The sequence below is a fragment of the Musca domestica genome, unplaced genomic scaffold (assembly GCF_030504385.1).
Source record: "Musca domestica strain aabys unplaced genomic scaffold, Musca_domestica.polishedcontigs.V.1.1 107, whole genome shotgun sequence".
Taxonomy (NCBI): domain Eukaryota; kingdom Metazoa; phylum Arthropoda; class Insecta; order Diptera; family Muscidae; genus Musca; species Musca domestica.
In genome coordinates, this window is record NW_026712125.1 from 465822 (window position 1) to 479948 (window position 14127).

At 31.4% G+C, this 14127-nt stretch overlaps 1 protein-coding gene across 3 annotated transcripts in view; it reads left to right on the forward strand.

Annotated features, from left to right (window-relative positions):
- The window catches only part of LOC101901814 (galactosylgalactosylxylosylprotein 3-beta-glucuronosyltransferase P), a 157416-nt gene that overhangs the window by 117691 nt on the left and 25598 nt on the right, over positions 1–14127 (forward strand). For 2 of the 3 annotated variants that reach the window (XM_059128863.1, XM_059128871.1), the window contains exons 3-4: positions 5737–5831; positions 5963–6897. In XM_059128863.1, coding sequence (XP_058984846.1) covers positions 6775–6897 — 123 coding nt within the window. In that variant the 5' untranslated portion in view covers positions 5737–5831; positions 5963–6774. Of the gene's footprint in view, positions 1–5736; positions 6898–14127 lie in introns of all 3 variants that reach the window. The other variant, XM_059128868.1, reaches the window with a different exon arrangement.

Consider the following 14127-nt stretch of genomic DNA (forward strand, 5'->3'; position numbering starts at 1 on the left):
AAGAAAAACAAAAAAAAAAGTCATTAAAAATCCGAAATTTAGGGTACCTCAAGTGCCCTTGGAAAATTCAATGAAAAATCCAGTACGAAGGTTTCTAGATAATCTCTAAAAGACAAAGTTAAATATTGCCCCAAAAAGTATTTTTAAATCAATTTTTCAAAGCCTCTTAAGTGTTTTTTCTTCAAGACCTCCATAGCACCTCTAATCTATTTTTTTTAATAATTGAAATGTTAAAATAAATTTGCCCACAGGAGCCTTAAACAATTCCTGGAAATATTCATATTTAAGACCCTTCAAGGAGAACTAAATAATCTTTAATAACCCCAAAGGAAAATATGCCTCTAGAAGCCTTGGCAAATTCTATAAAAACTCCAGGTTCAGGGTATGTAAAAAATCTCTAAAAGGCCCTGTTACATTTTGCCCCAAAGAGTATTTTTAAATCAAGGCCACCATGGTACCTCTAAGGTGGATTTTTTCAAGGGCTCTATAGAACCTCTAATCAGTTTTTTTTAAATAATTAACCTAAATTTAAAGGGCCCTAAAACACAACTAATGTGGATTTTTTAAAGAATTTTTCAAGGCCCCGATATACTTTCCAGGTACATTTTTGAAAAAAAAAAAACAATAAATGTGCCTACAGGAGCCTTGGAAAAATAGTCCTTTAAAACCCAAAGTAAAGGTGCCTCAAGAGTCCTTGGAAATTTCTATAAAAAATCCAAGCTTTAAAAAGCTTTAAAAGGCCTATTTAAATTTGTCCCAAAGGGTATTTTTAAATCAATCTTTCAAGGCACCTCTAAGATGAATGTATGGATGGAAGGCCTCTATAGCACCTCTAATCGGTATTTTCTTAAGAATTTACAGAGGTCCCTAAAGACACGCCAACGTGGATTTCTTTTTAAGAATTTTTGAAGGCCCCGATAGGAACTTCCAATGTAGATTCTCTCAAGGCCTCTGCTAAAATATCAAATGTCGATCTTTAAGATCCTTTTGAGGGGTCCTCTTAAGGCTTTTGTGAAATGTTCCAAGTTAAAGATGTCTAAAAAATCTTTCAAATGCCAAGTTAAAGTTGACTCAAGGGTATTTTTAAATCAATCCTTTAAGGGCCTCATGGTACCTCGATTTGGATTGGATTTCTGGATATCTCTCAAAAAATGAAGCGGGCATAACACACTTAATCTGTATTTATATACCCTCAGTCACATGGCTCCAGAGGGTGTATATTTGTGTATATTTGATACCAATATTTTTCTTAACCCAAGGTCTGGTGTGAAGATGGAATATATTGGTCCACAAAGTGTCAAAGTTTTGAATATCCACGAAGCTCATAAAACGCGAAATTGACATCCGATTCCATTCAGACTTGGTACCTCTCAATATTTCCATCGACACAAGATATGTTAGAAAGATGGTAGAGATCGGACCATTTCTTCTGGTACCTCCCCGCCATAGGATTTAAGATTTTATAGAACAAAACGCTCAAAAAAAAGGGAAATAAGCTACCAACCCTCTTCAAATATCTCACACACACAACCATTTTTGCTAATAGAAGATCTGTTGTGAAGATGATATATATCTGCAAACCCCTTTTTTATATATATTTTTTTAAAATCCCTAATCCACAGACTTTTCGGCATTATTTTAAAAAAAATCCCATAGTCTTCATGACCATCTACAATTCTTGGAAAACAAATCCCAAATGTTCCCGTTTAGATTTCTTCAAAATAAATTTGTACGGAAAAATTTTATTTTAATACCCTGGTATCCTTTAAAATTTCTCTGAAAAAACCCCTATTTTATTATTAATTTTGCGTGTATTTATTCCGAAGTACCTTGGGACGTATGATGTACGTCGGCACTAATACGTTTATATATTAATGTTATTATATTATGACAATAAAAAAAACCAAGATCCCTGAGGATCTATACGGCTTTATAAATTCTCTAGAAGAAGTCCTGAATTTTTTTTTAAATCTCAGTTAAAAAAGAAATCCTAAGAAAATAAAAATAAAAAATACCATGGGGCGTATGACACATGTCAACACGTATAGGCCCTCCGGTATCACTGGTGATCAATAGCCCTCGTAAATTAATTTTAAAAAAGTTCTTATGTTCCACAGGCCTTTCTGGAATCTTCAAAAATGGAGGGCCTTTAGGACACCAGGAATGTTTTTTAAGAATTTTGGACCAAGAAATTTTTCGAAGAATTTTATACCCCAGATTTTTCACAAAAAAAATAAAGGCCTATGGAATAACACGAATTTATTTAAGGAGTTCTTTATACCCCAGATTTTTCAAAAAAAAAAAAAAAATAAAGGCCTATGGAAATCGAAAAAGGAAATCAATTCAATCCCCTAAAGTCAGAGCTAAAAAAATCCAAAGAAAACGAAAATAAACAAAATACCACGGGGCGTATGACACATGCCAACACGTATACGCACCCCAATATAAAATTTTTTTCAAACAATTCTTAATGTTATAAATGAATTCGGAATTCTTTAAAAAAAAAATCGAGCTGACCTCCTACATATATCAAAAAAAAAAAAAATTACATTTTCTAAATTGTTTTAAAAAAAATATGGGCACTAATTTTTTATTTCAAATATCTTTGGAGCTTCAGAGAACTTCTGCTTGAACAAAACTTAAAAAAAAAAAAACTCAAAAAAATCCTGTATTAATATCAATTTTTGTATATTTATTCCAAATTACCCTGGCACGTATGATGTACGTCAGCACTCATACGCCACCCTCCCATTTTTCCCATTTTAATAAATTATTAATTAAACCATTTTTCTCATCTATTTTTCTTTTTGAACTTCTACAATTCTTTAGAAAAAAAATCGAAAAAAAATTATTTTAAAAATCACAGGTATTCAATAGTTCTGGAAAGTTTCAAAAATGTCCCTGGAGTTGTATTGGCTTTTCTGAATAATTAAAATAATTAAAAAAAATTGTGGTGGTTTATAGACCTCTAACAATTCTCAAAAAAAGTGTGGACGCCAATTTATTCATTTTTTTTATTTATTTATTTTTTTTAAGAAAATCTGCACTTACGCTTCAAAAAAAAGTTGGTCGGCAAATCATGTTTTTTTTTTGTATCCTTGGCGCTGTGCTTCTATTAGCCTCTAAAAATTCATTAAAAAATTATGTATTGATTTCCGAGCATTTTGTTCTTAAGTACCCTGGGATGTATGATGCACGTCAGTACCGATCTTTTAAAATTGTTTAGAACAAAATCGCCATTTTTTTTGGAAATTCTTACTGCCGTATATCCCTTCTGCTTCTGTTAGCCTTTAAAAATTAATTTAAAAAAATCCTGTATTAATATTAATTTTCCTCTACTTATTCCAATGTACCCTTGGAGGTATGATGTACGTCAGCACTCATACGCCCCTCATTTTTTCCACTTAAATTATCAATTAAACCATTTTTCTCATCTATATTTCTTACTGAACTCCTTCTTTAAAAAAAAAATTGAAATAAAATTATTTTAAAAATCACAGGTATTCAATAGTTCTCCAAATTTCAAAAATGTCCCTGGAGTTCTATTGGCTTTTCTGAATAATTAAAATAATTTAAAAAAATTGGGGTGGTTTATAGACCTCTAATAATTCTTAAAAAAAGTGTGGACGCCAATTTATTTATTTATTATTATTTATTTATTTATTTTTTGTTTTTTTTTTTTAGAAAATCTGCACTTACGCTCCAAAAAAAAATGTGGTCGCCAATTTTTTTTTTTGGAAATTCTTGCTGCCCTATATCCCTTCTGCTTCTGTTAGCCTTTAAAAATTCATTTAAAAAATCCTGTATTAATATTGATTTTCCCATATTTATTCCAAAGTACCCTGGGTCGTATGATGTATGTCAGCACTCATACGCTACCCCGCCATTTTCCCATTTTAATAAATTATTATTATTTAACTCCTACAATTCTTTAAAAAAAATCGAAATAAAATTATTTTGAAAATCACAGGTATTCAATAGTTCTGGAATGTTTCAAAAATGTCCCTGGAGTTGTATTGGCTTTTCTGAATAATTAGAATAATTTAAAAAAATTGGGATGGTTTATAGACCTCTAATAATTCTTAAAAAGTGTGGACGTCAATTTATTTATTTATTTTTTTAAATAAATCTGCACTTGCGCTTCAAAAAAAATGTGGTCACCAATTTTATTTATTTATTTATTTATTTATTTTTTTGTATCCTTTTCGACACTTTTGCTTCTATTAGCCTCTAAAAATTCATTAAAAAATTCGTTATTTATATGGACTTCCGAGTATTTTGTTCTTAAGTACCCCTGGACGTATGATGTAGGACAGTACCGATTTCTTAAAATTGTTTAGACATTTTTTTTTTTTTTTTGAGATCTTTGGTGTCCCTTCTGCTTCTATTAGCCTTTAAAAATTTATTAAAAAATCCTATACTAATATCGGTTTTCCTATATTTATTCCAAAATTACCCTGGGTCGTATGATTTACGTCAGCACTCATACGTCCCCATTTTTCCCACTTTAATAAATTATTAATTAAACCATTTTTCTCATCGATTTTTCTTACTGAACTCCTACAATTCTTTAGAAAAAAATCGAAGTACATTTTTTTTAACAATCACAGGTATTCAATAGTTCTGGCAAGTTTCAAAAATGTCCCTGGAATTCTATTGACTTTTCTGAATAATCAAAATAATTTAAAAAAATTGGGATGGTTTATAGACCTCTAACAATTCTCAAAAAAAGTGTGGACGCCAATTTATTTATTTTTTTTTATTTTTTTTAAGAAAATCTGCACTTACGCTTCAAAAAAAAGTTGGTCGGCAAATCATGTTTTTTTTTGTATCCTTGGCGCTGTGCTTCTATTAGCCTCTAAAAATCCATTAAAAAATCATGTATTGATTTCCGAGCATTTTGTTCTTAAGTACCCTGGGATGTATGATGCACGTCAGTACCGATCTTTTAAAATTGTTTAGAACAAAATCGCCATTTTTTTTTTTTTTTTTTTTTGGAAATTCTTACTGCCGTATATCCCGTCTGCTTCTGTTAGCCTTTAAAAATTAATTTAAAAAAATCCTGTATTAATATTAATTTTCCTCTACTTATTCCAATGTACCCTTGGAGGTATGATGTACGTCAGCACTCATACGCCCCTCATTTTTTCCACTTAAATTATCAATTAAACCATTTTTCTCATCTATATTTCTTACTGAACTCCTTCTTTAAAAAAAAAATTGAAATAAAATTATTTTAAAAATCACAGGTATTCAATAGTTCTCCAAAGTTTCAAAAATGTCCCTGGAGTTTTATTGACTTTTCTGAATAATTAAAATAATTTAAAAAAATTGGGGTGGTTTATAGACCACTAATAATTCTTAAAAAAAGTGTGGACGCCAATTTATTTATTTATTATTATTTATTTATTTATTTTTTGTTTTTTTTTTTTTTTTTTTTTTTTTGAGAAAATCTGCACTTACGCTCCAAAAAAAAATGTTGTCGCCATTTTTTTTTTTTGGAAATTCTTGCTGCCCTATATCCCTTCTGCTTCTGTTAGCCTTTAAAAATTCATTTAAAAATTCCTGTATTAATATTGATTTTCCCATATTTATTCCAAAGTACCCTGTGTCGTATGATGTATGTCAGCACTCATACGCTACCCCGCCATTTTCCCATTTTAATAAATTATTAATTAAACCATTTTTCTCATGTCTGTTTTTCTCGTTTTTTTTTTTTTCAATTTTTAATTACAGCACCACTGAGGATCAACAACAGCCATAAACTTGAACCATTGCCAATGTTATGTTCCAGAGCGAAAAAACAACAATAATAACAATAAAAACCAAAGGTAATAATCATTAACACGTTAGTGTGAATATGTGCTGCGGACAGCAGACAGAGTGAGAGACGGAGACAGAGACAGAGAACAAAACATGATTTATAAACGGATAACAACGAAACATTTAAACTATTTTACAGCTTTTTAACAAATAATTTGAAACTGACACGGAAACCGATGGCATCGGAGAGAAGGAGAGCTAATCGTGAAAATAACAACAACTTTATGGCAACCCGGCACAGCTGTTGGAAATGATTGGGCGCCATAAGATATATATGTGGAATGGAGGGCAACGTAATTGAAGCTAATAAAAAAATCTAAAAGGTTTTAAGTTCTAAACAAGTCGAGAGAGAGAGGGAGAGAGAGAAGACAAGAAAGGACCTCTTGCTGACAGAGAAAATGACCAAATAAAATTTACTAACAAAAAACAAAAACTTCAGAGTGAGAAAATAGTGAAAACAAGTTAATGGAAAACTTGGGAAAATATTTACAAAATACTTAATTAACAAACACAAAAAAAAGGAGGAGAACTTTGCTCACAGGACGAAAAATCATAGTTAAAAAAAATCGAGAAAAAACCCGAAAGAAATCAACTACCAAAAACCCATTTGCAGCAAAACGCTTAATATCCCACTCCAGCGACGGAAGGCATTCATTGCAGGGCGTTTAATGCCAAGCACAGCAGGCAACAACTTCCTGTCTCGTTAGATGCCAACATTGCAAGCAGTTAGCCAGTCAAGCTAGAAATTTCCCAACCGCACCTCACACCACTCCTCCTCCTCCTGCTCCTGCTGGCATTTTCAAAAACACACTCCAGAGCAAAAGTAAGCTGCTGCTGTTGCATTTCGAAAAAAAGCAAAACCAAACTGGCATCACCTGGCATATCATTGCAACACAAAAACCTCCTCTCCTGCTAGCCGGTAGCCCATTTGCCCAAAAAGCAGCTGCAAACATGGCGTTGGGAAAATCCATTAAAATGTACCTGACTATATTCGTGGCCACCACATGCATGTACATGATACTGTATCAGTATCACATATCACGGCAGCCAATGCCCCAGCCAGAAATCATAAAGGTATGTTTTGGCAAAATTGCTTCCTTCCTTCACCAAAAAACCCCACAACCTACACCACCCCCTCAGACACACACAAACACTATATTCAAGCATTTAACAATTGTGGGCAGGGGAAAAAGTAAAGGGATTAAGTCGAAATTTAAAGAAATCCCAGGGAAAAAAATAAACAAAGGACCCCCGGGGGGCGTATGATGCATGACAGAATGTATTTTAAAAATTTGGGAGAATTTTTTAAAATATTTTTTTGGAAGGCTCTGGATATTTTATTTTAAATTTAAATCCAAAGAATACAAAAATAATAACCCTGTATTTATTTATAGAAATTAAAAGTAGTCCAAGGGAAACAAAAATATACAAATTGCCCCAGGGGGCGTATGATGCATGACGAAATGTATACGCACCTCTTGAAAATTTGGGAGAATTTTTTAAAATATTTTTGTGGAAGGTCCAGGATATTTTTATATATATATAGATAGGATTATAGATAGGATTATTTATTGGATGATTTTGAAAGGTATAGCTGGAATTTTGCTAAGAAATTTGGATGGCTTCTAGGACAATAGCGATTTTTAAAAGAATTTATAAACTGTAAATTTTTTATAAATTTAAAATTTTTAAATTCAAATCCCAAGAATACAAAAATAAATAAAGGCTTAAGTAGAAATTTAAAGAATTCCAATGGAAAGACAAATAAACAAAGTGCCCGGGGGCGTATGATGCATGACAACAGGTATACGCAGTCCTGTACCCTTTAAAATTTTAAAGAATTTTTAAAATATTTTTTAAGAATGTTGTAAAGTCCATAGAACAACAGGATGTTTTAATTTGATGAGTTTGGAATGTCCCTTTTATATACCCGAAATTTTGCTAAGAAATTTGGATGGCTTCTAGGACAATAGAGATTTTTTTAAAGAATTTATATACTCTAAATTTTTTATAAATTTAAATTTTTTAAATTCAAATCCTAAGAAAACAATAATAAATTATAAATAAAGGAACTAAGTAAAAATTTCAAGAAATCCAAGGGAAAGACAAATAAACAAAGTGCCCGGAGGCGTATGATGCATGACAACATGTATACGCACCCCTGGAATTTTATTTGGTGATTTTGGAAGGGCCTTCGTATAGCTGGATTTTTTTTTTTTGAGAAATGTTAATAGCTTGTAGGACTATAGGTATTTTTCAAAGGATTGTTATACGCACGATGTTTTATAGATTTATTTTTTAAATTTAAATCCCAGGGAAGTAAAAATAAAAAAGGAAAGAAATTCGAAATAAACAAAGAACTTCGTGACGTATGACAACATGTATACGCACCCCTGGACCCCTTTAAAATTTGAGAAAATATTTTAATATATTATTCCTAAGAATGTTGGAAGGTTCATAGAACAGCAGGATTTTTTATTTGGTGACTTTCGAAGGTCCTTTGTATAGCTGGAATTTTGCTAAGAAATTTGGATGGCTTCCAGGACAATAGAGATTTTTTTAAAGAATTTATATACTCTAAATTTTTTATAAATTTTAATTTTTTAAATTCAAATCCTAAGAAAACAAAAATAAATTATAAATAAAGAGATTCAATTGAAATTTAAAGAAATCCAAGGGAAAGACAAATAAACAAAGTGCCCGGGTCGTATGATGCATGACAGAATGTATACGCACCCCTGGACCCCTTTAATTTGAGAGAATCTTTTAAAACTATTTTTAAAGAATGTTGAAAGGACCATAGAACCAGAGGATGTTTTAATTTGATGATTTTGGAAGGTCCTTTGTATCGCTGGAACTTTTTTTTAAGAAATGTAAATGGCCTGTAGGGCGATAGAGATTTTTTAAAGGATTTTTATACGCACGATTTTTTTATAAATTTAATTTTTTTAAATTATATCCCAGTTAAGTAAAAATAAATAAAGGAAAGAAATTCGACGGAAAGAATAATAAACAAAGAATCTCGGGGCGTATGATGTGTGACAACACGTATACGCACCCCTCGACCCCTTTAAAATTTGAGAGAATATTTTAAAAATATTTTTGAAGTATGTAGGAAGGTCCATAGAACATCAGAATTTTTTATTTAGTAATTTTGGAAGGTCCTTTATATAGCTGGAATTTTGTTAAGAAATTTGTCTGGCTTCTAGGATAATAGAGATTTTTTTTAAAGAATTAATATCTCTTAATTTTTTAAAAATTTAAATTTTTTAAATTTAAATCCCAAGGAAAAGACGAATAAACAAAGTGCCCGGAGGCGTATGATGCGTGGCAGCATTCATACGCACCCGTGGACCCCTTTAAAATTTGAGAGAATTTCTTAAATATTTTTTTAAGAAAGTTGTAAGGTACATAGAACAACAGGATGTTTTAATTTGACGATTTTGGAAGGTCCTTTGTATAGCTGGAATTTTGTTAAGAAATGTGAATGGCTTGTAGGGCGATAGGGATTTTTTAAAGGATTTTTATACGCACGATGTTTTATAAATTTAATTTTTTTAAATTTATATCCCAGGGAAACTAAAATAAATAATAAATAAAAGAAAGAAATTCGAGGGAAACAAAAATAAACAAAGAACCCCGGGGCGTATAATGCATGACAACATGCATACACACCCTGGACTTCGAAAATTTGAGAGAATTTTAAAAATATATTTTTTAAGAATGTTACAAGGTTCATAGAACAGCAGGAATTTTTTTTTTTTTGATGATTTTGAAAGGTCCTTTGTATAGCTGGAATTTTATTTTCAAATTTGGCTAGCTTTTAGGAGAATAGGGATTTTTTAAAGGATTTATGTACTGAAGATTTTTTTAATGAATTTCAGAGCCCATGGATCACCAGAAATTTATTTAAATCGTTTTCGCTGGAAAATATATTTTACTCCACTTAAGTTTTAGTTAAAATAAATTCTAAGAAAACCAAAATATACAAAGTGCCCCGGGGCGTATGAAACATAGCAACTCGTATACGCTAGGCAGAACCTTTTTGTTTTAGAGGATCTGTAAAATAAATTGAAAAAAAAAATTGGATGGACGCTAAAAACACCAGGTTTTTAAGAAATTTGAGAGATTGGATAACCCCTAAATACATTAAGAATTTTGAGCGACCTAGGGAATATCTGAGATTTTTTTTTTTAAATTTTTGAGAGCCTATTAAACACTTCACCGCATCCATGATAATTAAAAGCCACTTTGGAGAGGGTATTTTTCGAAAGAATTTCAAATGGCAGTTAAATAAAAACAAATTCAAGACCCACGATGCCAAATTTTACAATGCCCATAAAAGCAATTTCCTAGAATATTTTAATTATTGCTCGTTAAAGGACTTGCAGGGCCCTTAGGTTAAAAGAACCTAAAAAATGTCTTTGAAAAATTCACGTATAAGTGCTTTGAGGGGCCTTCTAAAATTCCATTAAATTTTTTTTGTGTAAAGCTGTGTAACGGCCTTTGGAAAATTCTGCAAAAAATGATGGCAAAACTACACCAAAGGTCTCGAAAAAATCTATTTTAAAGGTAGCCTACAAAAAATCTATAAAAAAATGCATGTATAAAGAAATCCAAGGGAAACGAAATTGAAAAACTACCCTAAAGGGCGTATGATACATGACAGAATGTATACGCACCCCTGGACCCTTTAAAATTTGAGAGAATTTTTAAGATATTTTTTTAGAATTTTGGAAGGTCCGGGATTTTTTATTTGATGATTTTGAAAGGTTGTTTGCATTTTCGGATTTTTTTTAAGAACTTTGCATGGCTTCTAGTACAATGGGGATTTTTTTAAAGGATTTATATACTCAAGTCTTTTTTTATAAATTTAAACGGAGCTATGATTCACCTGGAAAATTCTGCAAAAAATGGTAAAACTACACCAAAGACCTCGAAAAAATTTATAAAAATCTATTTTAAATGTGGACTGACGTAACCTAAAAAATCTATAAAAAAAAATCACGTATGTGGGCTTTGAGGGGCCTTCCCAAATTCCTAAAAAAATGTAGTGCAAAGCCGTATAAAGGATCTTGAAAAATTCTGTAAACATTTATACCAAAACTACACCGAAAGGCCTCGTAAAAAAAACTTTTAAAAATCTGCAATAAAGTTGGTTGAAAAAGTCTAGAAAAAAACGTTGAAAAATGCACGTATAAAGGCTTCTTGGGACCTTCATTCCTAAAGAAATGTAGTATAAAGGACCTTGAAAAATTCTGTAAACATTTATACCAAAACTACACCTAAGGGCTTAGTAAAATTTTATAAAAATCTACATTAAATTAGGTTGAAAGAGCCTAGAAAATTTCTATAGAACAAAAGCGTTGGAACGGATCCTGGAAAATTCTGAAAAAGTAATCGTACAACTACACCAAAGGTCACGATACAAAAATCTACAAAAAGTCAGATGGAAGAGACTGGAAAATGTCCTCAAAAAAAGTAGGGCCCTCTCATACCCTCGGGATTTGTAAAAAAATTTTACAGCTGTATCTAGGGTCTCAAAAAATTCTAAAAAAAAATACTTTAAAGTTGGTTAAACATATTTGCAAAAAACAAATGTTCTGAAAATTTTTACAAAAAAGTTCTTAAAGAAGGTTAGAGTAAAGCTGTGTGAAGGGTTCTTGAAAAGTAGGGCATCAAAAAATATTTCAAGAGTCTAGAAAAAAATCTTTAAAAAAAATATGTGATAGGGCTTCTAGAAGCCTTCGGAAATTACTAAATAAATTAGTCTAAATCTTTATAAAGGGCTCTTGCAAAATTCTTTAAAAAATCCTTCTTAAAACTGCTTCATGAGGCCAAGAACAATTCTATGAAAATCCGTGTTAAAGCAGCTTTAATGGGTTCTGGAAAAATTCTTTCAAAACCTACGTAAATTTGCTTTAAAAATTTTTATGAGGTCCTTTGCGAAAAATTTGTAGAAAATATCTAAAGACTGCTTAAGGTACCTTAGAGTCATGTTTTTAATATTTTAGAGAGAGGGTATATATCATTTGATACGGCCAAAACGTGCCTCATCGAAATAACGGTTTTGGACCCTAGGTCTCTTTGAACCAAATTCGTTTCAATACATTTGGAGTCGATGTAGCGATGTCGGTTCGTCCGTCTGTCTGTCTCTCTGATAACTCTCGAAGGGAGTATCCAATGTGGTCCAAACTTGGTACATCGTAATATTATTATCAAACTTGGATTCAGTTCGGAGATGGGTAATATCGGTCCACTCCTCCTGGTACCTAACCCACAAAATATCAATATTTTCAAAGAAAATAATTTACTGCACAGAAAGAGAAAGGGCAATCCGATTTTACTCCAATTTTGCGAATTCTAATATTTATATCAGTGCTAGGTCCTGTCCGAAATATCGGTCCACTCCATCAGGTACCACGGCCACACAAGGGTCATTTGTCCGATTGTCCTCAAATTTCACAAGTCCCAATAATTTTTTTAACCCAAAGTCTGTTGTGAAAATGGAATGTATCGGTCCACTCCTTCTGGAACCTCCCCCACAAAATGTCGAAATTTTGAATATATATGAAGCTCATAAAACGCGAAATTAATATCCGATTCCATTTGAACTTGGCACATCTGAATATTCCTATCAACACAGATTCTTTTATAAATACGGTAGAGATCGGTGAAGGAAGTTACCAATATGGTCCAAACCTGTCACGTCGCAATATTTATATAATATTTATTTAGGTCCTATACGAAATGGCCAATATTGGCCCGTTCATTCGGAACATACTCCATAGAGGGTCAATAATTTGAATAATTATAAGAGAAGTCCCAATATAGTTAAATAATCAAACATGAACTGAGGGTATACGTCTGTCGGTAGAAGCGATTGATACTTTTTAAATTGTTTTATAGAATTTTACGAGGCCCTTAGGTGAGGTTTTGGGATGATTTTTTTTAATAGATTTTTCAAGGTCCTTTATACGGCTTTACAACAAATTTCTTATGGAATTTCTGAAGGCCTTAATTATTCATGAATTTTTTAATTCTTTCAACCAACTTCAACTTAGATTTTTAAAAAATATTTCGAGGCCCTCATGGTAGGTTTATGATGAACCTTGTTTTTTTTTTTTTTTTTTGATTATTTTTCAAGACCCTAGGATTATTTATTTATTTATTTTTTTAAAAATTTTATGGCTTTATACAAAAAACTCTTACAGGATTTCTAAGTTCCCTAGAAGCCCTAATACGTGAATTTTTTTTAATAGAATTTTTCTAGGCTCTTCCAAACCAACTTTTATGTAGATTTTTTAATAGAATTTTACGAGGCCTTCAGGTGTGGTTTTTCCGCTTGCCATTTTTACAGCATTTTAAAAATTCCTTTACACAGCTTTGTACAATTTTTTCAGGAATTTCTGAAGCTTCCCAAGAAGCCCTTATACGGTAATTTTTATAGATTTTTTCTAGGCACATTTATATTAAATTTTGAAAACTTTTTTAGGGCTCCAAAGCCCACTATTATAGTCACTTTAAATTCCCACTTTTCATTCTTTCGACTTAATCTCTTTTTGCCGCATTTTCCACTATTTAAAGCCTTCCCTACCTCTAGCCACACTCTAAACACAAAATTTCTGTTAAGTACATAATTCCCTTACACTTGTATAATACACTGAATTACATACACGAACACACCAACACACCTTTACACATATCTAACTACTTATTAACAACGAAATGTTGATTTTCAACCATTCCCCACACCCCATTTACCCTTTCCAAATACAGAGAGACCATAACACAAATATGCACTAAAACTCTATAAATTGCAAATTAAACACGGAATGCTAATATTTATTATTCCACCGCAAATACCGTTACACAAACAAACAAATAAACAAAAAACCAAATAAACATGTAATGGGGATGAAAAGTTGATTTAGCTGAGCTATTGAGAATTGACAAAATCGCTGATGTCGATGATAAGAATGACGATTAGAAAAGTTTTCAAAATTGAAAATTGGAAAATTTAAATGTTTAATTTTATTGATAAACGATTGCGTATGATTGTTTTGGTGTGTATACGCCCTAGAGTACCTTAAGAGCAGGGGAATTTTAATTAGTAATACGCTCCAGAGGCTCATAGAGAACAGTACCAGTGTTAGAAGCCCAGGTAAAAATTTTTATGACAAAAAGTTCAGAATTTTTCTATGGAAAAAAATTTAAATTATAAACAGGCCCAGGGATAGGACCTGATGGATTTTCTCTAGATATTTTTTTTGCTAGAAAACCTATTATTATAAAAAAATATAT